The sequence below is a fragment of the Dioscorea cayenensis genome, chromosome 2 (assembly GCF_009730915.1).
Source record: "Dioscorea cayenensis subsp. rotundata cultivar TDr96_F1 chromosome 2, TDr96_F1_v2_PseudoChromosome.rev07_lg8_w22 25.fasta, whole genome shotgun sequence".
Taxonomy (NCBI): domain Eukaryota; kingdom Viridiplantae; phylum Streptophyta; class Magnoliopsida; order Dioscoreales; family Dioscoreaceae; genus Dioscorea; species Dioscorea cayenensis.
In genome coordinates, this window is record NC_052472.1 from 18,033,198 (window position 1) to 18,057,742 (window position 24,545).

General features: G+C 35.5%; 1 protein-coding gene and 1 pseudogene across 1 annotated transcript in view; both read left to right on the forward strand.

Moving 5' to 3' along the window:
• The window catches only part of LOC120280749 (midasin), a 43,007-nt gene extending 22,763 nt beyond the window's left edge, over positions 1-20,244 (forward strand). Inside the window, 49 exon segments of the mRNA XM_039287697.1 lie at positions 52-259; positions 355-1,247; positions 1,374-2,876; positions 2,955-3,141; positions 3,228-3,290; positions 3,503-3,585; positions 3,703-3,948; positions 4,416-4,551; positions 4,650-4,735; positions 4,824-4,888; positions 5,198-5,339; positions 5,420-5,509; positions 5,722-5,845; positions 6,472-6,626; positions 6,997-7,110; positions 8,073-8,225; positions 8,341-8,520; positions 8,753-8,941; positions 9,086-9,187; positions 9,258-9,485; positions 9,557-9,685; positions 10,790-10,871; positions 10,955-11,085; positions 11,169-11,333; positions 11,502-11,577; positions 11,727-11,815; positions 11,817-11,840; positions 11,923-12,002; positions 12,088-12,201; positions 12,423-12,491; positions 12,598-12,754; positions 13,315-13,472; positions 13,560-13,630; positions 13,834-14,066; positions 14,344-14,571; positions 14,660-14,929; positions 15,020-15,178; positions 15,256-15,477; positions 16,173-16,481; positions 16,576-16,722; positions 16,812-17,015; positions 17,086-18,258; positions 18,260-18,322; positions 18,324-18,788; positions 18,868-19,149; positions 19,239-19,418; positions 19,512-19,610; positions 19,697-19,822; positions 19,908-20,244. Of these exon segments, the coding sequence (XP_039143631.1) occupies positions 52-259; positions 355-1,247; positions 1,374-2,876; positions 2,955-3,141; positions 3,228-3,290; positions 3,503-3,585; positions 3,703-3,948; positions 4,416-4,551; positions 4,650-4,735; positions 4,824-4,888; positions 5,198-5,339; positions 5,420-5,509; positions 5,722-5,845; positions 6,472-6,626; positions 6,997-7,110; positions 8,073-8,225; positions 8,341-8,520; positions 8,753-8,941; positions 9,086-9,187; positions 9,258-9,485; positions 9,557-9,685; positions 10,790-10,871; positions 10,955-11,085; positions 11,169-11,333; positions 11,502-11,577; positions 11,727-11,815; positions 11,817-11,840; positions 11,923-12,002; positions 12,088-12,201; positions 12,423-12,491; positions 12,598-12,754; positions 13,315-13,472; positions 13,560-13,630; positions 13,834-14,066; positions 14,344-14,571; positions 14,660-14,929; positions 15,020-15,178; positions 15,256-15,477; positions 16,173-16,481; positions 16,576-16,722; positions 16,812-17,015; positions 17,086-18,258; positions 18,260-18,322; positions 18,324-18,788; positions 18,868-19,149; positions 19,239-19,418; positions 19,512-19,610; positions 19,697-19,822; positions 19,908-19,940 (10,485 nt within the window). The 3' untranslated portion in view covers positions 19,941-20,244.
• A 221-nt stretch (positions 20,245-20,465) lies between these two features.
• Positions 20,466-21,371, forward strand: LOC120277703 (annotated as a pseudogene).
• The last annotated feature ends 3,174 nt before the right edge of the window (positions 21,372-24,545 follow it).

A 24,545-nucleotide genomic window follows, 5' to 3' on the forward strand; every position in this document is an offset into this window, starting at 1 on the left:
TTTGAGAAATTGTACAAATTCTGTTCACCACTTTTCAATACCATGACACAGGTTTATGTTGATGAGTTAGTTGAAGATGATTATCTTTTCATTTGTCAATCACTGCATCCCTCAATCCCGGAAACTGTACTTTCAAAGCTCATATTGTTCAACAACCGTCTCTATGAGGATACCATGATACATCGCAAGTTTGCCCATGAAGGGTCTCCCTGGGAGTTCAATCTACGTGATATCATTCGGTCATGTCAGGTTATAGAAGGTTTGATCTTTTCCCAAGATGTTTGCACATATTTCATAAATGTTGGATTTGTAGTTCTCTAATTGGCTTCTTATCTTGACTAATTGTTTCTGAAGGGTCACATGGCACATCAAAGTTTGATAGCTTTCTGAATCTTGTCTATCTTCAAAGAATGCGTACAGCAACTGACAGGGGAGAAGTGATTAAGCTTTTTGAAGAAGTATTTGGGCTGAAGCCGTCTATACTTGATATTCCAAAAATTTACATTAATCGAAAGCATTTAACTGTGGGGAGTGCCCATGTTCACAGAGCTCATTACCAGCCTACAAAAGTTCTGAAAAGTCAACTTAATTTGCTACCTGGTATTCGCCATGGCTTGGAAGCTGCTTTGCATTGTGTACAGAAGCAGTGGTTGTGTATTTTGGTGGGCCCTAGTTCTTCTGGAAAAACTTCATTGATCCGTTTATTGGCTCAGCTCACAGGAAACAAATTGCATGAGTTGAATTTGTCTCCTGCAAGTGATGTCTCTGAGTTACTTGGTTGCTTTGAGCAATATGATTACTTTCGCACTTTTAAAACTGTGCTTTCGCAGGTTGAACGCTTTGTTGATGAGTATTTCAGTTTGCAGCTAGAGTCTAACTTGAATTATTTGCTAAATGAGAGGAAGGAGACGTTTACAAAGTGGTTTACTTTCTTGGCATCTAGAAATTATAGTACTTCTGCTTCAACATCTCAAACTGCTCAGTTTTGGACAAGTGTCTCTAGTGGCACTCTTGATCCCTTGATTGAGATTATCAAACAATTGAAACTGGATTTGGAGAAGTATCATCTACCTGTATCATGGTCATCTGAAGATTTGGATGAAACCTTGAAGACTATTATAAAGTTGCAAGGGCATAAAGCTATGATGCCATCCACAAAATTTGAATGGGTTGCAGGTGATTTGATAAAAGCTATTGAGAGTGGAGAATGGGTGGTTCTAGATAATGCAAACCTTTGCAATCCATCGGTCTGTTGCCAATTCTTGTCATTGTATTAAGATAGTTGAAATTTCCATTTTGTATGTTTTTTTCGTTTGATGGTGATATTGGAATCTTGTACTGCTCTTAATTATGAAGTGCTATTGGTTTTTCAGGTTCTTGATAGGATCAATTCTTTGGTGGAGCCAGGTAGGTCGATCATGGTTAATGAGTGTGGGATAATTGATGGAAAGCCTGTTATACTTCATGCACATCCTGAATTTCGGATGTTCCTTACTGTTGATCCAAAGTATGGTGAGGTGTCTAGAGCAATGAGAAATCGCGGAGTTGAAGTGTTTCTACTGCAACCAAATTTGCTCTTCACTGAAGGTGCACATGATTGTATGGATATTGAGAAGTGTGATGTAAATAGATTTTTGATTTTGTCTGGTATACCTTCTAACAAGTTGGTTGCTGCAATGAGTGATGCACATATGCATGCGAAAACTATAGGACAAAAGCTTGGCATACGTATAACTCTTCTTGAGCTTTCTCATTGGGTTCAACTATTCCAACAGCTGCTAATGACTGGAAATAAACTTAAATGGAGCCTTCAGTTAAGTTGGGAGCACACTTATTTGTCTTCATTAGGGCAAGCTGAGGCAAAGGATGCAGTTATGCAAGCAAAAATTTCTTACTTATCTGATATTAGTTTGTACAAACTAGATCCAGCTGTTGGGTTTTCCTTGTCTTTGCCTGGAGGATGGCCAAGACCGCAGACATTAAGGAGCTTTTTATTGTACTCAAAAGAAGCATCTGTAAGGCAAAATTGTAGTTACTTGGAGTCTCTGGGTGCTCAGTGTGCATCCTATGAATTGATTATTAATACTGATGAAACATCTTTCCAGAAGAAGTGCCTAAATGTTGGGCCATATGTCATCCCAATGCATATACTACACAATGTTCTTTTTCCCAATGGGCTTGACAACAAGAAGTTTAGATGCAATGAACTTCCTGAATTTAATTTAGCACAAGCAAATCAGATGCTTTTTATTGCAGCTAGCTGGACTTTTGAGCAAGCCACAGAAAGTGATCTTGACTTATACAAACTATGGTTCAAGTGGTTTGCTTCGCAGTTGCAGCCATACTGCCAATTCTTCAAGTCCTTTCTGATTATAGTTGAACAAGAAGTAGTGCACCCCATTTGGATTCAAATATTTGATTGCAGGAGGGTGCTTCATTCATACTTCAAAATTGATGTAGAAGCGAAACCAATTCCGCTGCTTTCATCCCAACCAATGGAATTGGTGTGTTTGGATTTATCAGTTAAACAATTTCAGAAATGTCTGAGAAAGGCTATTGACTGCGTTGGCTTGCTGAGACTTTCTCTTAAACAATGGAATGATGAGAAGGCTTTTGCTTATTGTGATGAAAAACTTGAAGTTTTGATTGTACCAGTTTTGGAATCTCTGAGATGTTTGGAGATGGAGGTTCTGAAAGTAATTGTCAGTTCTGACAAACTATGTGTGATATACTCAAAATTTATTGAAAGCCATATGTTACTGTGGAAGTACTTCACCTCGTCTTGCTTTGATGCTTTTTTCTTGACATGGAATGATCTTAGGAAAGGTGCACTTAGATTGAATGCTAAGTTTCCAGAAGCAGTTAACACATTTTTGGTATGTCAATTGTGAACATTACTTGCTACAGCTATCGTGTTTTCAGAATTTGTGCTTGTTAACAATATCTTGTAACAGGATGCGAGTTTGCAACTTGATAATTTACCATCGTGCACTTTTCACATGGAGAAGCCTTTCTTGTGGATTCATGGCGGCCATCCAATTCTGCCATATTCTAGATCTATATTTGACAAATTGCATCAAATTTGTGCTATGTGTGACTCAATTTGGCCTAGGAATAAAAATTTCACTCAAAGATTCAAAGGTACTGCATAGTTTCTCTTTCTGCAGAATATAGTAGCAGAAAGTAAGTTACTCATTTGGGCAATCATTTTTCTTTTTTTCTTCTAGATTATTCAGTAGTAGATGCTGTTTTGTCAAGTGATGCTGAACTCCGCAATCTTACAATGCAAGGTGATTCTCCCTTTTCTATGTTCATCTCATGAAGTTTCTCTGGATTCCTACAGATTGATTACCATATGCTTGTCCTTCCATTTCTTGATATTTAATCACATTTATTTCTTTTTATTTTGTGGAAGAAAAATCAAATTTATTTCTAGGTTAACCAAAAAATCTGGATTTTTTCCACTATGTTGATTTGGTTGTTCTGTGTGAGTGAGATGTAGGTGTTTGCATGGCATCTTATATTATGCGTGAGGGTAGTCAAGACAATGATGACGTTCTTTGCCAGTTGGAGGATCTGCATCAGGTTTGATCCCAAGTTATGTTCATACTCTACTGAAATTATGCCTGGTGGACTTTTCTGATGGTGATGCTATCATTTTTTTATTTTATTTTTTGTTTTTTTCTCTCTGTGTGAGTTTAGAGGCTTCTTGGAAGGCTCAAGTGTGAAAGGAGAAGTCTTGAAGTGGCCATAGGATCTGTGGGAAATAGAACTTCTTTGGCAACCAGTTGTTGTACTTATGGTCGTGAAGTTTTATTTAGCCGATCAACTTTTGACAGTTGGAAAGCAACCCTTCCTTTGTTTGACAAGAAGAGTTTTTTATTTGACCTGATGTTACTTCAAAATTTGTCCAAAAGCACTGTGATCGATGATCATGAAGTCTATCAGGCAAGTTTTTGGATGTTCTGATTTTCTCACATTGATACTATTTCAGTAAGTTTCCAAACCTTTGGTAGATTGCTGGGTTAATGTTTAGGTTTAAGATCTGCAATGTTTTACCATTCTTTATAGGTATTACTCGGCTAGACCCATTTTTCGTCCAGTTGCGTCACTTTTAATGCCAGTAAATTACATGATTAAGTAATACGTAGAAGTTCATCTGGTTATGGAGAACTTCCCATTTTTCCTCAGGTTTATATGAAGATTGAACTCCCTTGGGCCATTTTGTGAGTGAATATATATTTATTTAGCTTTCCTTTGTCCTGGGTTATTCATGCAAATAAGTCTACTTTATTGATTGCCTTTTATACAAATGCTGTTTTATGATGTTCTTAATACCCTTTGTCGCAGATTAGATTGTTTGCATTATTCAGAGTATATTTTCTTAATATTCATGTGTCTATGTGTATTAATAGGTTTTAACAACTATTTCACATCTTTTGAGTTTTGCGGTCAACTACTCGTTGAATTCCTCATCAAGGTCACCAATTGATTTTACCCCCCACCAGACTATTCTGTGGATGTTGGATTCTTGGAATTCAGTGGCTTCTGGTAATTAGTTTATGTGGTGCATTAGTTTTGCATTTTGCAAATTTAGAGAACCAGCTCTATCAGAAGTGGCTTATTTATTTAATGTTATCTTTGTCAAGGACGCGCTAGAATTGCCAGTTGTGTTATTGAGATGTGGTTTAATTGGCATTCTTCTATGTGGAATTACTTCCCTGAATCCTTCAAGGTATGACCTTAATTTTTATTTACATTATACTTACGGATATTATTTTTTATAATTTTTTCGTTCTATGTAAATTCATGTCTTCTTTCAGCCTCACCTTGTTGAATCCTGCCATTTGTTATGCACAACAAGAAGTGTAACTTTGGACAAAATTCTGTAAGTTGAATTTTCTTTTCTGTTAAAATTCTTTCTTACATTCTGGTTTCATTTTTCATGTATTAAAAATCATCTCTCAGCGATGACTAGAATCAGTTGCAATTAATTTTTATGTTATATCTGTGGTGAAATTCTTTTTACTGCATAGTCATAAATGATGTAATTATGTGTTGTGATTTATTTAAGTTATAGTGCTGATGACTGCCTAATTTTCAACTGAAATATGATTTAGATGTGCTATCATTGATGTATTTGTCTTTCATGCTGTTGGTAATATTTGCTTGGTTTTTTGAATTATGACTACCACAGAGAGGACTCAATTCCAATAAAAGATTATGATTTGCACTGCTTGAACCTAAGAGTTGCTGCCAGAAGTCTTTGGCAGGATAGACCGTTACAGCAGGATATAACTTGTGTACTTTTATCCATTGCTGATTCTCTTTTCAAACAGGTGCTCTTTTCTGTGTTGAAAGGCTTAGACGTGATTATGGTGGCATGTTAGATTTAAGAACTCTTGGTTGATGGTTGCAGATCATTTTTGCACATGAGAAGTCCTTTAAAAAAGATGTCTTTCAAGAGACTAAGTCCCTTTGCTCCTTGCCAATCAATAGCAGTGTACTGGTAAGCACTTCTTTGTAAATTATGATGGATCCAGTTGTGTTTTTCTTCTATAGATGCTTATATTTGTTCTTTCTTTTTCAAAAAATTTTGGCATTGATTTCTTATTCATTCTTGGCATGTCTAATTTTTAAAGGTGTTGATATACTCAGTTAACTGACTATTTTACTGTGTTTTGTCTTATTTTTTGCTATCCTAATCTTATGTTGTGACAGGAGAGTCTGGTTCAGTGCTGGATGTCCCTTGTCCTATCTTCTAGTCACAGGGGATTGACTTCCTTGGTGGATTCAATTGTGGAACCTTTACTTGATATTCTATACTGTAAACGCATTTCTTGCGGTATGTTCTGCTTTTTTTCCCATTGAATATCTATGTTGTTATGAAAACTGAAACAATACGGTACTGGGAGCAACTAACTTGGTTTCAGGGCTCTGTACAATCCTAGCAAATAGAAACTTTAAAAGCTGAAGTGGAAGCAATGAAAATAAAATCAAAAGTTATACGAAAATAGGAAATCACAATATAAGACTTTCTAATGAAAATTATTCCTAATGAAGCAATTTGTTAGATACCTACTAAACATAATATCTGGATCTGAATTTACTAAAAGGTTAAACTAATAGAATGTCATATATATATATATATATATTTATAAACTTGACCGGTGTGGGACTATTAGTTAATCTTGTACAAATAATTCCTGTGAATAAACTCCAACACTAGTAGGATCAAATTAAGACTTCCTGCTACTATATACCTTTACTTAGATTTATCCAATGCCTTCTCAAATTTAGGCTTTTCATGAGAAATATTATGTTTGGTCCATCATAACATTGTAAGATATTTCTTGTTAGAAGATTTCATCCATGTCATATGTTGCAATCACTTTTGGCCAAATTTTGTCAATTTTATTGCTTATTTAATGGGAGTAGCTTATGTTGTTGAATTTTTTATAATCTGCACAGATTCTGTCTACAATCTTGGATCTGCATGGGCATACTTAGGAGCTCTGCGGTTTCATTTATTGTTGAATCCAGTTGGTCCTGATCCTGTCATAAAATACACAATTAGACATGCAGAGCTACTAGAGAAGATTTCATTGCTTGAATTGGAAATTAAGGTGCTCATTGACTTATTCTTTTTCTGGTTGTTTAGATTGCTCATTCCATTGCATCTTTTTGAGTAATTTGATCGTCTTTTTTTTTTAATGAAATTTATCTTTTCATCTACCATTTTTCCATGCCTTTAGTTTCTTTTCTCTTTAATGAACTCATGTATCATAATGTGTGATATGTATTGCTCTTTGAAGTTGCATTCCCTATATTTAACATGGTATCCTATCCTCCTATAAACTGATATTTATCACCTAAAAAGAAAGGGATCATTTCTCATGGCCTTTTGATATAAGTACTTTGAAAGCTGGAACAGTGTTGTTGTTAAACAAGGGATTGTTTAGTTGAGTTTCTCATTTTCTGTATTTGATTATTTAGGTGCGACAAGAATGTGTGCGCATGGCAGGGAGTAGCTCGAGCAGAGATGATGAACTCACGAGGTTTTCTTTATTAGAAAAGCTTGAGAAGGATTTGAAACACTTAAAGGCAAAGGTCAGTTGTCTGCAGACTTCATCAACTTCCAATGATGTTAACCATCTCTATCATAGTAGCTGTTGTTTTATTTATTGCATTGCTGTTGCTTTTTTTTATGAGTTATGTCAAAATCCATGTTTGCACAGACTTTAAACCCAGTAGCTGCTGTCCATTGGTTGCTAACACTGTCCTTTGGGCACTTATATACTTGCTTGCTTATAGCACTTCATACTTGTGATGTCTTCTGAGAAACATAAGCTACAAAGGAAAATGATATTCATTACCCCAGTATCTCCCATTCCTTAACTGCAGTATGGGTTATCCTGTATTATCAAGAAATATTATGATGCTGGCACTTTATTTCCATTTGAGTTATATGGTAATTGAAGTTTTTTTTGGATCCATTATTGTGGTTCTCTTCTATGGATCATTTAAATGATGTTTATTTAGTATCTAATCTAAATAGGTTCATCTCTCAAATGGATTTCTGGAAAACAAGAAGTTCGTCTCTGTGCTGATAGTACTCTTGCTTATTTCATTTTTTTTCTAACCACAGGGTAAATTGCATTATTTGCAGTTGTCTGCTAATATTGGTGTGGAATCTACAAATTTGATGCATAGAACTCGTAATAACTAAGTATTATACACTTCACATGGTTAATTTAACAGTAGCTTGCTTCAACATCACTTGCCTTGGTTATCTATGTTCATGAAGTTCTTTTTGGTTCTTTATGATATTAGCAACTGAATAATTCTTCAATATGAAACCTGTGGCATTATGTTGCCTTTGCCTTTTTCTTTGAAAATAAATTGCTATTGTTCTGTTGACTTCTTGTATCATCACTTGCCGACTTTTTAAACCTTTTTATTGTAATCATACTCTAATTCTCTTATATCTCAGTTGGCTTCAGCTGTAATTGTTCACAAAGTAATTTTTTGGCTGTATTTGGCTAACATTGTTTTGCATTACCTTCTAACAGATTGTATATCGACCTGAACCTTCTAAATTTATGAAGTTGCAATCATCATGTCGTGATTTCCTGGAGCTTGTATCCTCTTGCATGGTGTTGGTAAAGAATCTAAAAAGTACCACAGACCTCCCTAACATGATTGATGTGGCACACAATTGGCAGGTGAATGCTACATATAAATGTTTGGATTGAATGCAACTTTGATAATGTTACTTGGTATGCTTATTACTCGTCTATGATGTCTTTCTATATTATGCTACTTTTTTGTGGGATTTAGGTTACATCAGCCTCATTCATAGCTAGACTATCAGAAGAATTTCCTGAGTATATGGACATAATTCAGCCAATACAAGTTGCCATCCATGAAATGAAGTTTGGATTAGCAATGGTCACATCTGATGCTCTGGAAAGAGAATATTTGACCAAGGTCCAAGAACACAATATGGGAAGGATCTCAGTAAGTTTATATGATTGCGTCTTTCACTTATTTGCACCGATTAAGTGCCTGAGCTTGTGTATTTTTTTATGGAACATTGGAATATGCAATGTAACTTTGACGATATTTTGCATGCATATGCTGTTCAGTTATTTGCAGGAGCCGTTCAGCTATTCATGAGTGACTTAATTTTTCAGGAAAAAGATGTTTCTTTTGCGAATTTTTGTTACTCTGCTAAATTTTTCTCTTGCAGGGTGCTCTGTATTCCCTCATGCAGTTTCCACGTATTTTGACTGGTGGAGAAAGTCATATTGAACTGCATGATATGGTGCCTAAATTTGTTGTTTGTGATGTCCATGCACATGATAACAGCCAGATGTTTGACATCACTTTGCTGAAGAAGTTAATTCATGTTTCAAGTGGAATAAGTTCTGACAAAGCTGTAAGTTATTTCAGCTTGCTCAACCTCTAATTTTCATCTCCTGTTTGCTTGTTTTACAACTTTCCTTGACATGATACTCTTTATTGAACCTTTTTTTTATCAAACATCCATGTTTTTTGTTTTATAAAGACCAACATTTTACAGGTTTCTCATGGACAGCTGCAAATTTTGATGTATCATATTGTCCTAGTTCATGCAGCGAGCTTTGTTTGTAGCTCTCTTCTCATGGACCACACTTCCTTTTTGGTATGCTTACAAATATAATTTTCTTTTACTGAAACCAAAAATTATTTCTGACAAATTCTTTCACTGGTAGCTCTTGAAAAAAATGTTTGATCACTTTGGAAGTTTGTGGGTTGACATGAAGTCTCATAACAAAGACAAGGAAGAAAATGATGCTCAATATTTCAAGTTCCGGCCTCGTTCTGTTATGCTAGAAGACATTCTGAGGAATGACCAGTGTCACATCATTGAGTTAGATTCAGATGGAGCTCTTGCTCGTGAATCTGATGAGTTGTGGCTGGAACAGGAATACAGTAAACTGGTATGATCTGTAAGTCTGAATGGCATTCCATTCTGTTTAGTTTCTTATGGCAATTCACTATATTCTTCCAGAAGCAACCTGCAAAAGAAGGGAATATGGAAGGAGGGTGGGAAAATGTTCCAGAATCCATATTGAACAGTGTGGTACTCATCCACAATCAATTATTTGGGCATTGGGAACCAGACGGACATACAAGGAAGGTTAGCACAGTATTGCATGCAACTTATTCATCCTCATCTCCATTGTTGATTATGAATATCGGTGTTTGCTCTTGTACAGCATAAAAAAAAAAAATTATATATGATTTGTTTTGCTGCGAAGGAACTTTAGAACTTCACTAGTTACCAATTGGAGTTTCCAAGAACATCCTCCTTCCACTCTTCACTAAAAAATTGTTATTTTCTGTTCTTCTAACAACTGATAATTTAAAATTCAAAATAAATTTTGAATCATGTCTGTAAACTCCCTCTTTGAACTGTTTGTGCAGCAATTGATTAGGATATGTGATATATATGCTTTGGTGATCTCATTTAGCTTTTAAAATTTTATTTCCAGTATCTTTTGCTCTTGCACATTATATTTGAAACTTCCCCAGGTTTCTGAAGGAATACATATTATTCGCTGCCGATGTGGTAATAATATGTTGTGCATTCTATCTAATTTTATGAGGACATTTTCACTGAAACATCATTTTTTAGTGAATTCAGTTCAGTGTGAATTTTTGCTTTTCTATAGTGGAATACTTTTTATCAAAATAGTGAATATACTCCAAAAGTCTTAAAAATCCTCAAAAATCTGAAACCCTTCGCTATATTTGATCAAATTCAATGACAATAGATAAAAGGAACTGAATTTCTTTTGTCAGTTTTTACTTCAACAATCGATTTCCAGGCCAACCACACCAAACGCATGCTCCTACCCACAGAAAATTCCATGGACCCTTAACCATACTTTGTGCCCTCACCTCTTTGGCCCATATTGACGATCCAGTACATCTATATGGGGCAATGTCAACATTGAATATGATAAATGCACAATATGGAGCAATTCGAAAATTGAATATGATAATCTATGGAGTGGAACTTGGTGTTTCGTTGTTGTCTTATGAATTGTCTTTCTGCCCCTGCTTGTGCAAATATTTTTTCTTCTCTATTTTTCTTGTGAAAGTAATAAGTGTTGAACATGCCACATGACTAGTGAACCCCAGTTTACAAATTAACATTTTGGCGCAGGCACATGTTCCCTTTATTACAGATTTTTTTAATTATTTATGGTGGTGTAGATTATTGTGGTCTTTATTTCAGCTTGTTCAATGTTTCGTCACTGATGACCAGAGGTTGCATTCGTTTATGGATTCCTACATGTTAGGGACCATGATAATTAAAGGTGATCTTCTATTATATTTACAGAGTTCAAGTTTATACTGCCTCCTTTCAAAAGATCTTACTTTTAAGTTCTATTGCTTACAGATCTTCAGTCTCTTCAGTCGTCCGCGATTGATGACAACTTCTTAGTGGAGCACTTACTTTATGTGTGTTTAAAGTATGAAAGAACTTTGGGATTTCATTCTCAACCAACTCGTGCTTACAATATCTATAAGGTTGTGGGCAGTTCTTCAAGCATCTCAAATATTTAATTCCTTTCTTGAATTTATCCTTAAATGTAACCATAAGTTGGATATAGGATTCAAATGCTGGAGCTATGTTCAAAATAGTGAAGCCTTTGACTTTAATTCAAGAACAGGCCAGGTCATATCTTGATGACTGGCCAGATCATCCAGGTCTCCTAAAAATTCTGGATGTTGCTGAAATGCTTTTGGAAATGCCCTTGAATACCCCTTTCTCAAAGGTAGATGCTAGTCTTTAATATGTGTGGGTGGGTGGGGGTTCTCTCTCTCTCTCTCTCTCTCTCTTTTGTTTATTAAATACCTCTAAGCTGCCTGTGCATAGCTTTGGCTCCAGTATTATAGCCATAACCGTACTTATTGTCACACTTGGGGAATTTAATCATTTGAAGGTTCTGCTTGGGCTGCAAGTTCTGGTTAGTAGAGTCCAATCGCTGCAAGAAAGTGCTGCTAGGTTTTCTTTCCACGGTAAGGTGTTATCTTATAAATTAAATTTGTGCATATTTTTCAGTCTTCTTGATAATTTATCTTTGTCCATGACAGATTAACTCCTACTTTGTAAGTTACATTTAAGTGTGTTTTTGAGTCTTCTTGATAGTTTATCTTGTCCATGCCAGATCAACTACAACCTGCGTTTGCTCTTCTACTGTCATGGCAAAAGGTTGAATTGGAAGCCTGGCCAGCTTTGCTTGCTGAAGTTGAACTAGCAGCATGACATCAATGCTGGAAAGGTATTTCTACATAGTTTTTGTTCCATTATTTTAGTTAGAGGTCAGAATAAGATTACTTACATCAGTTTCTTGTTTCATGCAGCTGTGGTTCCCCTTGCACTCAGTTCTTCATCATAGTCTATCATGTGATGATGAAAATGACAATCCTGATATAATCCAAAGGTATGAAAGGCCACTTTTGGCAGTAGTTACTATTAATAGTTTTTTAGGCATGTGTTCTTGATCTAGCAAAATGTTGGCATTTCAGTGTGCAGGAATTCATGCAAACTGCTAATGCTGGAGAGTTCAGAAAACGTCTTCATCTTCTTGTCGCCTTCCATGAGCAAATAAATCATGGTATATGTTTGAAAGCCTATTCAAGGTAAGATTCTGATCTGGAAACTCCTGTAAGCTTTCATGTTCTTTCCTATATAGTAGGTAAACTTATTACGATCAGATAATCTGATTGTGCACAATGGTAAGTAAGTATTCACGCTAGTATCATTTTCCTTGCCTACTTGTTTATTTGTGAGCGGATTATGGTGGCCCATCATTGGTGTATTTAAACAATGTTCTAAAGCCTGATTGTTTGGTTTCCCATAGCCATGGAATGAAGAAAAGTCTTGATGTTCTCTACAACGCAGTTGGATTCTTTGTGCAATTTCTTCCTTTGTAAGCTTTCTACCTACTATCATTGTAATTGTTGTTAACTTATTACTATTATTATTGTTGTTATTGTTGTTATTTGTATTTGTATTTAACATTCATTTGCTTGCAGAGTGTTAGGCTACATTGAAGATGCTAAAAAGAACATTGAGAAGGATTTGAAAGAATGTTTGAAACTTTTCCGCTGGGAACAGAGTTATCATCAGTCCTCAATTGAGAATTTTAGAAGGGCAAGGCAAAAGATGTGGAAACTTATCCAGAAGTACAATGTATATACTCTTCATGGTTTCGTTCTTAGTTCTTATGGCCTTCTTCTGTGGTGTTTTTCCCCTTCCAATTGACTTTTCTCTTGCTTGTTCATTTTCATCAAGTTTAGTTCAGCATCTAATGTGGTACATCTTTAAATGGATTGGAATCAATAAGTGTAATATTTACTGCTTTAGTGTGAGGTCAACCTAAAACAATCTCCACTCTTTGTGATGGTTCTGTCTGTGTATTTTATTTCCTATTTCCTATTTAGATAAAACATTTCCAGGGCAGGTTTTATCAGACTTTCATTTTATTAATATTATTGGCAGTTCTTATATTAATTTCAGAAGTCATGACAAAATTTACTGATCCACCCATTCTTTCTATGGTTTCTTTCATTTTCATGAACTAAGGTTTTTTCCAGGTTCTTATTGTATTTATGTTTACTGTGTTCTGGCCACTATCTTAGCAGATCCTTTTCAATTGAAAATTGATTAGCTTTCTTCAGTGTATTTTGTAGTTTTTGTGATTGTTTTTCAATGAGAAATATATTTAATATGCCATTTGTCTTGTGGTGCAGGACCTTTTACAGCAGCCAGTCATGCTTATCCTGAGTCAAGAAGTAATGTTTAAGAAAGAAAAAATGACTACATGGCTTGAACAGAAGACATATGCTGATATTGATGTAGATTTGGCACAGTTTCCTATGGATTTCTTGCATGCCACAAGTACTGAAAGGTGGGTTTATTCTATTGTTGGTACATCATCTTTCTTTTTTGACTCTTGATAGTGTCTTTTATCTGATGCTATTTGATGTTAATGTAGTTTGTCTTGGCTTGGTGATTGGATAAGCAAAGCTGCGGTTACCCTTCAAAGCATGTCCAAGAGTACTAGTGGTACCCTTTCTCATTTTTGGTTACACACACACACACACACACACACACACACACACACAATTATAGATATAGTGTATCAGAGGAACTGTACAATGAATCCAATTGCAACTTCCTACAATTCTATGGGATGGCATCCACGGCATCTTTTTCCACATTGTTGAAGTAAGTTTCTTCGCCTAATGCAATTCTTTTTGGCTTAGCAGGCTTTGCCAATATTGTCCTTCCATCTGCTTTTTCCTCATCTGCATGCCAAGATTTTAAGAGCAAATGGCTAGAAGGTTGGTCATCTGTCAAAAATATTTGTAGAGATGCAGCAGAATTTTCTTGCCTTTGGAAGCATGAAACCAAAGGTCTTAAAAAAAGAAGGGCTTTTGGTGAGCTATTGAAAAATTTAGAAAGATGTGGACTATCAAGACGTAGATCTGGAACATTTGAGGTACCTACTGTGCGGTTTTCTGAATGATTAATCAGTTTCTAATGAAAATCGATGAAGGTTTAGATTCCTAGTGGAAATAAACATTCGTCAATTCATACTTTCCTGTCCACTTCGAAAATATTTTTACATTTTTTGTTTGTTATACAACTGAAAGTCAACCCATTATATTTTGCTATTACAGTTGGCATTCAGATCATATTCATTACATATCATATCATTTTGTGCCATTAGTGTTGGCTCATTTGAATAAACATCATATCATATTTCTCTTATACAGGTGGGAGTCGAACCAAGCCAGCAAAATAGATCATTTATGCAGCCATCATATGAAATTCTACATCTGCTTCAGCAAGAATACTATCAATTTATAGATGGCAAGCCTGCAAACAACTATGATTCTCTAAAATGGGAGGATGCAAATAGGTATTATTTCAAAAATTTGGCTATGATGCAGCAAATACAACATAGTTGCCTTAAATTCCACAAAGACCTCACATTGGAACAGGTGATATGAACTGGTTATTTTGCATAAATTATCTAAGATGTGGATATGTTCCTTGCCGGTGTTAAGTTTTATCTGTTCTCTTTTGCAGGTCAATCAAGCAGTCTCTTTTCTTGACCACCTGTTATACATTCAACAAGAGCAAAGATATATTACCTATTCTGTATTCAGGTTCTTAGGCCATCTTAGACGGAAGTTATATCTTCTAAATTGTATCGGTGTTGATGTATGCTGTTCAAATGAGGAGGACCAACATTTATTCAACCAAAATTTATATAGTTCTGGTTCAAAAGGTGTTGGGGAAGGTTATGCTGTGAGTCCAAATCAATATGTTGTGCTTAAATGCATGTGGCAGCAGAAAGTAAGTTGGAGAAATCTGTACAAATAAGTCAGACTGGTAAAAGCATCTATTCATAATCAATAAGGGAAATCTTTTTACTTATTTTTGCAGCAACTATTTGATAGCCTGCTTGTGATGTCAAAAGATGCGTGCTTGGTGTTATCAAAAGCCAAAAGATGTCATCTGAGTGGTTGTGGCATTGTTACCTCTGGGCTTGATGCAGTTAATGATCTTCTGGAAAGTGGCATTCCAACCTTTGAGAAAGCTAAGGTATTGGTTATTTTTGAGTTTAACCTGATGACTCTTTAGCATTTCATTTCCTATATGATTAAAATGCTTTGTTACAGGAATCATTAGATATGTATCTCATCGGTGATAGCAAGGTGGTAACTGCATACAGTGCTTGTGTGCCTTTTGTTATTTCTCAACATTTGGAGCAATTAGTGGCACATAACTTTCAGACTATCAGTGTTTTTGAAAAGAATGTGCAGAAGTTGAGCTTGCAGGAATCTATTGCGACATCTGTAATGGGACATTTGCTTGATCGTTTTGGAGGCCTGATCAGCAAGGTTTTTTTCCAATAATTATCATATTGAATTGCTAGAGTTACATTGTTTTTTGAAATACAATTTTTCTAACATCAATTCCAATAAATTTGTTTCCAACATGCATTCATACAGTTCTGCTGGTTATTCTCACCCTCAATGCAGTTGCTTTATTGAATTATTCTCATGTTCTGCATCATATTCCATTCCAGCTATATTACATTTTATGTGTCCAGGTCAAGAAATTAATACTGTTTTATATCGCAGTTAATATGTGCATTATAACCTGATCTCATCAGCTTCTGCTGGTAGCACATGAAATCTGAAACCGGCATATCCTTTTCTCGTTTTTAAGCTTTTTAACATTTCATTGTGCTGAAGGAATGAAAAGCAACCATAAACTGACTGCTATGATACACCTCTTTAGCGCCCTAAAGAGTCACCCTTTTCATTCGTTATGGTCTGTGGCCTTTTGAGCACCATAAATTGTCCTATAATTCACTTTTCTATTCATTATCTTTTTAATTATTTGGCAATGATGAAAATCTAGCTCTTTGGAAGTTGTTAAGTGCCTCAGTTCGGAGCTCATGTGACAAATGTTATTTCATTCTGGATGCTAGCATCTCATCCTTGGTTTTTCACGCCATCTGTTTTATCAACTAACCGTATATTTTAAAATTTTTTGAAGGATAATTAAAGGTTGGTTTTAAATTTAATAGGGAAGGGAGATGATGCTGGATTTTCAGTCTGTGCTTGGGACAAAAGGTCAAATGGTTGTTGATGAGGATACACATTTCATGGAAAACTTTGCCATGTTGGAGGCTTCATTTTTTCAAACATCTGAGGAGACAAATAACCTTCTAGTGGATGCACTAGGAAAGTTGGATGGTCTTTCCAACAGGCATCCTTTTGATGAAAAATTATCTTTAGAGAATATAACCTTGTGGAAAGGTCTATTTGAATCCATTACCTTAGATCTACATCTGGAAGATTTGTGTGACTCTCTGAATAGAACAGTTATTGCAGCAGTATGTTTTCTATCTTTATGTGCACACTAGTTAGTTGCTGATATATTATTTCAAGAATTTTCATGTGGAGTTAATTTTCAAACTCATTTCACAGTGCAAACTCGCAAATTCTGTCGGTCATAGAGAACCAAAAGTGCTTTCTGAAATAGAGTCCCGAGTGAAGGATGTTACTCTGGTGCTGGATCTCGTACTAAATTTTGTGGAGAACATGTTATATGAGTTCTTGGACGCGCATAAGACAGTATGCGCATTAATTTTTTCCCTATTGATGTACTATTTATTTATTTGTTTACTTTGGCTGGCTGATCATTTATCTGTTTTTTTCTGCAGATTGCTGAGATGACTAATGTGCTTGCACATGTATTTGCTGCATTATTTTCCAAAGGATTTGGTACTTCTGAGGAGTCTGCAGAAGACACTACTTGTGCTGGAACACAAGAGGCATCTGGAACTGGTATGGGGGAGGGTGAAGGTATTAATGATGTCAGTGATCAGATAACTGATGAAGCTCAACTCCTTGGAAGTTCTGAGAAGGTATGCTTGTAATCGATGAGCCCCTTTTTTGAACGTTCTCTTTTTGTAATCACCAATGTAACTTCTGCAGCAGGATGGACTGGATGACTCCGGTAAAGCATCGAGTAACAAAGACAAAGGCATTGAAATGGATGAGGATTTCACAGCTGACACATTCAGTGTGAGTGAGGACTCAGAAGATGACAAGGCTGAAAGTGATGAGGATATCAACTTGGAGTCTAGAATGGGAGAGACTGGGGAGAATAATGAGGTTGTTGCTGAAAAGTTATGGGATGAGGATGGAGATGATAATCCTGATACTTCCACTGAGAAGTATGAATCAGGTCCGTCAGTAAAAGAAACGGAGTCTGGCTCAAGGGAACTTAGAGCTAAAGAAGACGATACTCTTAGAATGGATGGAGAATTAGAAGAGTTGGATAAAAATGAGTCTGAGAAGTCGAATGAGAAGGATGAGAAATCTGATTTGCCTGATGATGATGAAAATGCCAACGGTATGGAGCTTGAAAAGAAAGATGCCATTACGGATGCAACAGGGATTCAGGTTGATGAACAAGAACAAAATCCTGAAGATATGAACATTGATGAACCCCAAGGTTCAGATAAGATTGAGGAAGATAACCCATCCTCAATAGCTTCTGATGAGGAAATGAAAGAGGGAGATGAAAATCACAGCCCTCCAGATTGTATGGATGATGATACTGGTGATGTGAAGGAAAATAATGAGGTTGGAGGAGAGATTGAAACTGATAGTGCGGATATAAATATGGAGGATTCAAGCAGAGGAGCTCTTGAACCTCAGAAAGTTGAGCCATTTCATGATCCCACAGAAGGTGCTGAATCAGCTGAGGCAAACGCTGATGCTCATGGAGACTCAACCAGGGAACCAGAGTTGCACTGGTCAAACAGCACTGATTTGAATCATGGCATTGCTCCGTCACATTCCTCAAGGCAAGATGAAGTTCCAAAATTAGACTTTTCCATGACCAATTCAAATAAAGGTTCAAGTTTACAATCTAATCCAGATAAACCTCCTACTTCTCAAGATGACAATTCATCTCTGCAAAGAACTCAACCAAATCCTTTCCGAAGTATTGGAGATGCCATGAAGGAGTGGAAAGAAAGGGTTAATATTTCAGCTGATTTGGAAGAATTTCAGTCAGATGCCCTTAATGGCTCTGATGATGAAGGGGCTGATGAATACCGGTATGTATCAGAGTTGGAAAAGAGCACGACCCAAGCACTTTGGTTCTGCAACATCTGAGCAGACCAAAAATAATGTTCAAGACAAGAAACCTGATGCAGATGAAGGTGATGTCAGGGAAGAAGGAAGATGTGGATAGAATTGATGGTGTCAAGGAAAGTTTTGACTCAATGCACCTTAAGACCAGGCAACTTTCTATTCCTAGGGAGAGAGTCGGTGAGCAGATGTTGGAAACTACTTTAGCAAGTGAAGATGCCTCAGTGGAAGAAGAGAAGCGGGGCAACACAAATGAGCTGTCAGAGGACAAGGTCTCATTTAAAAGCTCATACATGAGCGGAAGTTCCTTCCCTCCAGATGATAATGGCAGTGAGGAGTTATGCAAAGCTATTGTTGTTGAAGATGTTGCTGATGATATGAAGCAAAAAGCTATTATGGATTGGAGAAAATATGAACTTGTCACAACAAAGCTATCTTTGGAATTGGCTGAGCAGTTGCGTCTGGTCCTTGAACCAACTCTAGCAAGCAAACTTCAAGGAGATTATAAAACCGGAAAACGAATAAACATGAAAAAGGTGAGATATTGACTGGTCTGTCTAAAATATGCAATCTCATTTTTCTGTTTATTGACTCTTTGCATGTTGAAATCCTCAGGTTATTCCATATATTGCGAGCCATTTCCGGAAAGATAAAATATGGCTTAGACGGACGAGACCTAACAAACGTGATTATCAGATTGTGGTTGCAGTAGATGATTCACGCAGTATGTCTGAGAGTAATTGTGGTGATTTTGCCATTGAATCTCTCGTGACAGTCTGCCGAGCAATGCAACAACTGGAAGTAGGTCAACTTGCAGTTGTAAGCTTTGGTGAGAAGGGGAACATCAAGTTACTGAATGATTTTGAGCGTCCTTTTAGTAGGGAAACTGGAATCCAGGTGAGACTTATTCTGGTATTTTCTTTATTTAATGTTGTAGCTGATGTGAGAAATTGACTATATGCTGACGGTCATCCAAAACTGAGCAGATGATATCAAGTTTATCCTTCAAGCAAGACAACACAATAGCCGATGAACCAGTTCTTGATCTCTTGAAATATTTGAACAACATGCTCGATGCTGCAGTGGCAAAGGCACGGATGCCATCTGGGCAGAACCCTCTCAACCAACTCATATTGATCATTGCTGATGGACGATTCCACGAGAAGGTAATAAAACATTTACATTTCATTGTAAGAATGTGCATTGCTTCGCTGTACTTTATACCAAAATTCTGTACTAATGATCATTATTGACAACAGGAGAGCTTGAAGCGCCATATCAGAGACCTTCTGAGCAGAAGACGGATGATTGCATTTATACTTTTGGACAGCCCACACGAATCTATCATGGATCTCAATGTGTGTATAATTTCCAAATATCCTTAGTCATTTTTAAGTTTGGTTTTTTTTCTTCTTATATTTAAATTCCCCTTTATTACTTCCAGGAGGCATCATTTGAAGGGCAAACTCTCTCATTCAAAAGATACTTAGATTCTTTTCCCTTTCCATATTACATCGTCTTGCGGAATATTGAAGCACTTCCCAGGACCCTTGCTGATTTACTAAGACAGGTATATATTTATATATATATGTCTTTGGTGTTTCTTTCAAAGTTTCGGTTACCTCTGTTATTAACATGTCCCTTGTTTTCAACAGTGGTTTGAGCTTATGCAGAGTGTCAGTGACTAATTCTCTCATACAAAAGATGAGAAGAGCCATGCATGATGATGTATATGTCCAGTTCTTTGCCTATTTACGCCATACAGTTCGAAGACGCAAGGTTAAATACCGAGCAACTGTAAATTTTGATCAGGTTAAACATTGCAGTGCTAATCTCCTGCTGTATAAATATACACACAACAATATAGGTCAAATAGTGAGCTACCACTGCAAAATTTTGATCAGTGAAACATTGCAGTGCTTGTTACATGTAATATTTAACAATTTGTAACATTCCCACATATATATATATCATCAATCTTTGGTACAGTCACACCACGCGCATCTAGTTGCCTTTCAATATCTATCCTTTCATACTTATCTAGTTCCAATCCGACAAAGTTTGAGCTGATATACCTAAACATAACTATTTGATATTTAACCATGATTATCCTAATAAATGATCTGTAGGTATTACATTTCTTTACATTTGTTACAAAATTGACCATTAAAAAAAAACCCCATGCTAAAGACTCTATAAAACCCACACCCAAACCCTCACCAAACCCTCCTCCCTCCCCAACAAAATGGAAGATCACTACCCCTTCCCTTCTCCCTTCTCTCCCCCTCCCTTCCTTTTCCATTCTCAGGTAATTTATATATTAATATTTCATTTTTTTTTTATTTTATCTCAATCTAATGAAATTATTTAAAAAATAATAATTATTTTTTTTTAAAAAAAAAATAGTAATAATAATAAATAATAAATTGGTTCACAGCATCATCATCAACATCAGCAAGAGGATGCAGAGGAATCCGAAGATCTAAAGCGAGCTTTGGTTCGTGCAACGATGGAGCTTGAATCAACCCGCGCCGCCGCACAAGACCAACTCCGGCGACTCGAATCCCAAACCCTTCACCTCTCCTCTCTCCTCAACACCACCACTCGCGAGCGCGACGAAGCTCGATCCCTCCTTCTTCTCCTCCTCAACAATCCCCAACACCAACCCCTACCCCACTGGCGATGACGATGCCAGCACCAGCCGACCTGATCCCGATCCCGATCCCGATCTCGATGATGAAGACGAAGGTAGTAACAACGTTGGCAGCGGCGCATCACCTCCACCGCCGTTGAGTACTACGATGGCTGCTGAAGCGGAACTTGAAGCGGCGGCGGAGAAACGAGGATTGCCGGAGAAAGGGAGGTTACTTGAAGCGGTGGTTAGGGCAGGACCTCTTCTTCAAACACTGCTTCTCGCCGGACCTTTGCCGCAGTGGAGGCATCCTCCACCAGCTCTTCAGAGCTTTGAGATCCCTCCGGTTTCTATAAGCTTGTCTTCTCCGGAGAGCAATGGAAGTGGGAGGAAGAAATACCATAAAAAAGAACCTTCTTCTTTCCTTCTCTAATCAAAATTATCTTGTATTTTTCTTCCATCTCTAATAAAAATCTCTTTTTTTTTATTTTTTATTTTTTACTCTCTTATTATTCTCCTCTTTCTTTTACTCTTGTGTTGGGATGATGTTATTCTGAGAATGAGAGATGAGTACGGAAGGCAGTGCAATCAAAAGCCAGAGAGCTTGCAAGAGTTTCATACCGTTATTTTGTTTCGGTATATGTGCGATTACTAATATTTATCTGTAAATAATTTTTATTTAATACAGTGAAAAATAGGAGGTATAATAGTAAAAAAAATGAGATACACAATATTCACAATAGTTCACAATGGTATAATATTTGCAGTGTAGATGCATTCTCATCCATTCAAAAGTAACTTAATAGCCAAACCTGATTTTTACTAGGTTTATATATAAAAAAAAACTTATAAAAAAACTAATTGCACCTAATTAACATTCATCTCTATGGATACAATACAATGCCAATATGTGAGTGTCGGAGAAGATGAGTTTAAATTTCGGCTCACTGAGTGAAGATATAGATGTGTTAAAGAATTAGTTCCATTTTCGTTTCTAGCTTGATTAATCACATTTCATTAAATAACTCAGAGTCCAGTGATATTGGTCTTATTGTGATAAATAGAGTGAAATATTTAAAAGACCTTAAATTTGAGTCTCACTAGAGTGTAATTCACGGTTGTGGATACAGATTTATTGTTCAAACCTGTGGATGAAGGTGCATGGATTGGAAAATCAATTCCTGTGAGCATTTATTGTTTTCAGACATCAATTTCTTTTTAACCCTTTGATTAATTTGAATAATATAAATTTTTAACAAAAATATATTGGTATTATAAAATAACATAAATAATAATATATTTAAATTTCTAATTATTGAAAAGGACTGATAAAACCCATGCCGGTTGATTTGGGCAAATAAAAAGTTCATTTGAGACTTAACAAGATGCTCACGGTTGATTAAAATTTGCATATATCCCCTTATAAAATATAAAATTTATATGTTTTTTTATAAATTAAAACCAAGATATATCGACTTATTTTAAAAAGATTATTTTCAATTTACATCAAATCCAAACGCGTTTTCACTTTTATTTTATTTATTTTCTTTTTCAATTAGAGAACATCCAAATGGTCTGGCAGGAAGGTGGCCGAAGTATCAAACATGGACCCATCACTCACTGCACTAAACACTAGCTCTTGTAATGTCTTGATTCACACATCTTTAATTAGCTCATGCTTGTGTTTTCATGAGTAACATTGCACCACGTAGTCACTCAATTTAAAAAAAAAATAAAAAAAATAACCCCCAATGATTTGAGTAGGGGTGGTAATTCGATCCATATATGAAGCATGTAATACGGATTGACTTACTTAATCCATTTAAGCCGCTTAATCTGTAATTAAATCGTGTAATATGACACAACTCATTTAATCCGCTTTTACACAAAATTCATGCACCAACAATGCAACAAATTTGAATTAAATCCCAAATATATTAGTTATATTTTTTAATCATGTCGACTCGAACTCATTTATATTAAACCCATACATGCTTTAAACCATGTCATGTCATGTCATATAATCATGTCAATGCCTATTTTACCACACCTACATCTGAGTTTGGTATTATTAAAAAATAATAATTTTATTTATGTGTTTGTGTGAAGTGTCATAAAAAATGTTTTACATGCCATTCCAATTTTTATTAATCAAATCAGGACCTCAATGAAACTTCTAGACCAAAAAGCTAAAATTAAAATAGCAAATATGTTCTATAATAAACAACACCCCACACCAACACAACAGTACTCTCTAATTTATATATATATATATATATAATTTTCTATAATGATATATAAATTTGATAAAAAATCTATTGAGGAGTCAGATTTGAACTTTAGCTTAGGGTGAGAGCACATATGTGCTAATAGATTAACTCTCCAGCGTGACTTATCTATATATATATATATATAAGTAAAAAAATTTCAAAAATATAATTGTACCTTCAATTTGAAGTTGTTGGAAGAGGAGTGTCAAGTTGAGTATCATGCACAATGATGGAGGGCAAGTATAGGCTTTAGGGTACCATTAGGGTTCCTCTTTGTGTTCCCCACCTTTCATTTGTTTTTCCATTTTGAACTTCTTCTATGTATGACGGATGGGAGAAGTTATCATTGGCCAAGATAACCTAAAGATAATTAGGGTTTTTCTTTTTCGTTTTCCTTTTTTTAATTTCATGATTCCCATCATTCCAACTTTAAAAGTGGCACTTTTTGTTTAGGGATTGTGATTGAAAAGGAAAAGGGTACAAGATTGAATCCAATGTTAAGTTAGTAATTCAATTCAATTCTCTTATTGAGAATCTTTCTTGTCATTGGATGTATAGTTCATAAAAGATTATGTATTTAGAGAAATTTGCAAATTTTTTTTGGAGTATAATATAATTTGTGTTAGAAAATAAATTAAAATAACTATACACCACATGCATATGAATTCTTAAATGAATTAAACAATTTATTATAATTTATTTACCACTATTTTTTTTAAGTTATCTAGTGTTTTAATTTTTTTTTTTTCTATATCTAGTATTCGATTCATAATTAACTAGTTTGAAAGACATATTTAAGTAATAATAAGATAAAAAATTCAAAAACACACAAATTTACGTAGAAAACTCAAAATTAAAAAAAATATGAGTGAAAGAAAAGATAATTTTAGTGGTAGCAGCTCTGTTTGCCAAAGTTACTTCATTATAATAAAACCGTAAAATATGTTTAAATAGACCCTAAACAGATTAGAAGCCGGATTGATCTAAATTCAATCTAAATCGTAATGATTCTACTGTTTTTAAAATGATATCAAATGACATAAATGCTCTAAACGGCTTCATATCATGCAATAGAAATCTACACCCCCAACCAGATCATTAGAAGACTTTGAGATCAAGTCTTTGCTGCCACCACATATCTTCAGAAAAAATAAAAATTAAAAATAGGTCACAAATTACTTGTAAGCTAGCAAGAGTAGATAAGAGCAAGATTATAAAAATAAAAAATAAAGATCATGACATTATAATTTGTCTAGAATTTCAAATGATTAAGTGTGTTGAAATATTGAAAGGGGGGATGAAGCTTATCAAATTATTACATGAGCCAATATTAATAGAAGGACAAATAAATGAAAACAGGAAGAGAAAAAAACTTATGTCCACAATCCATC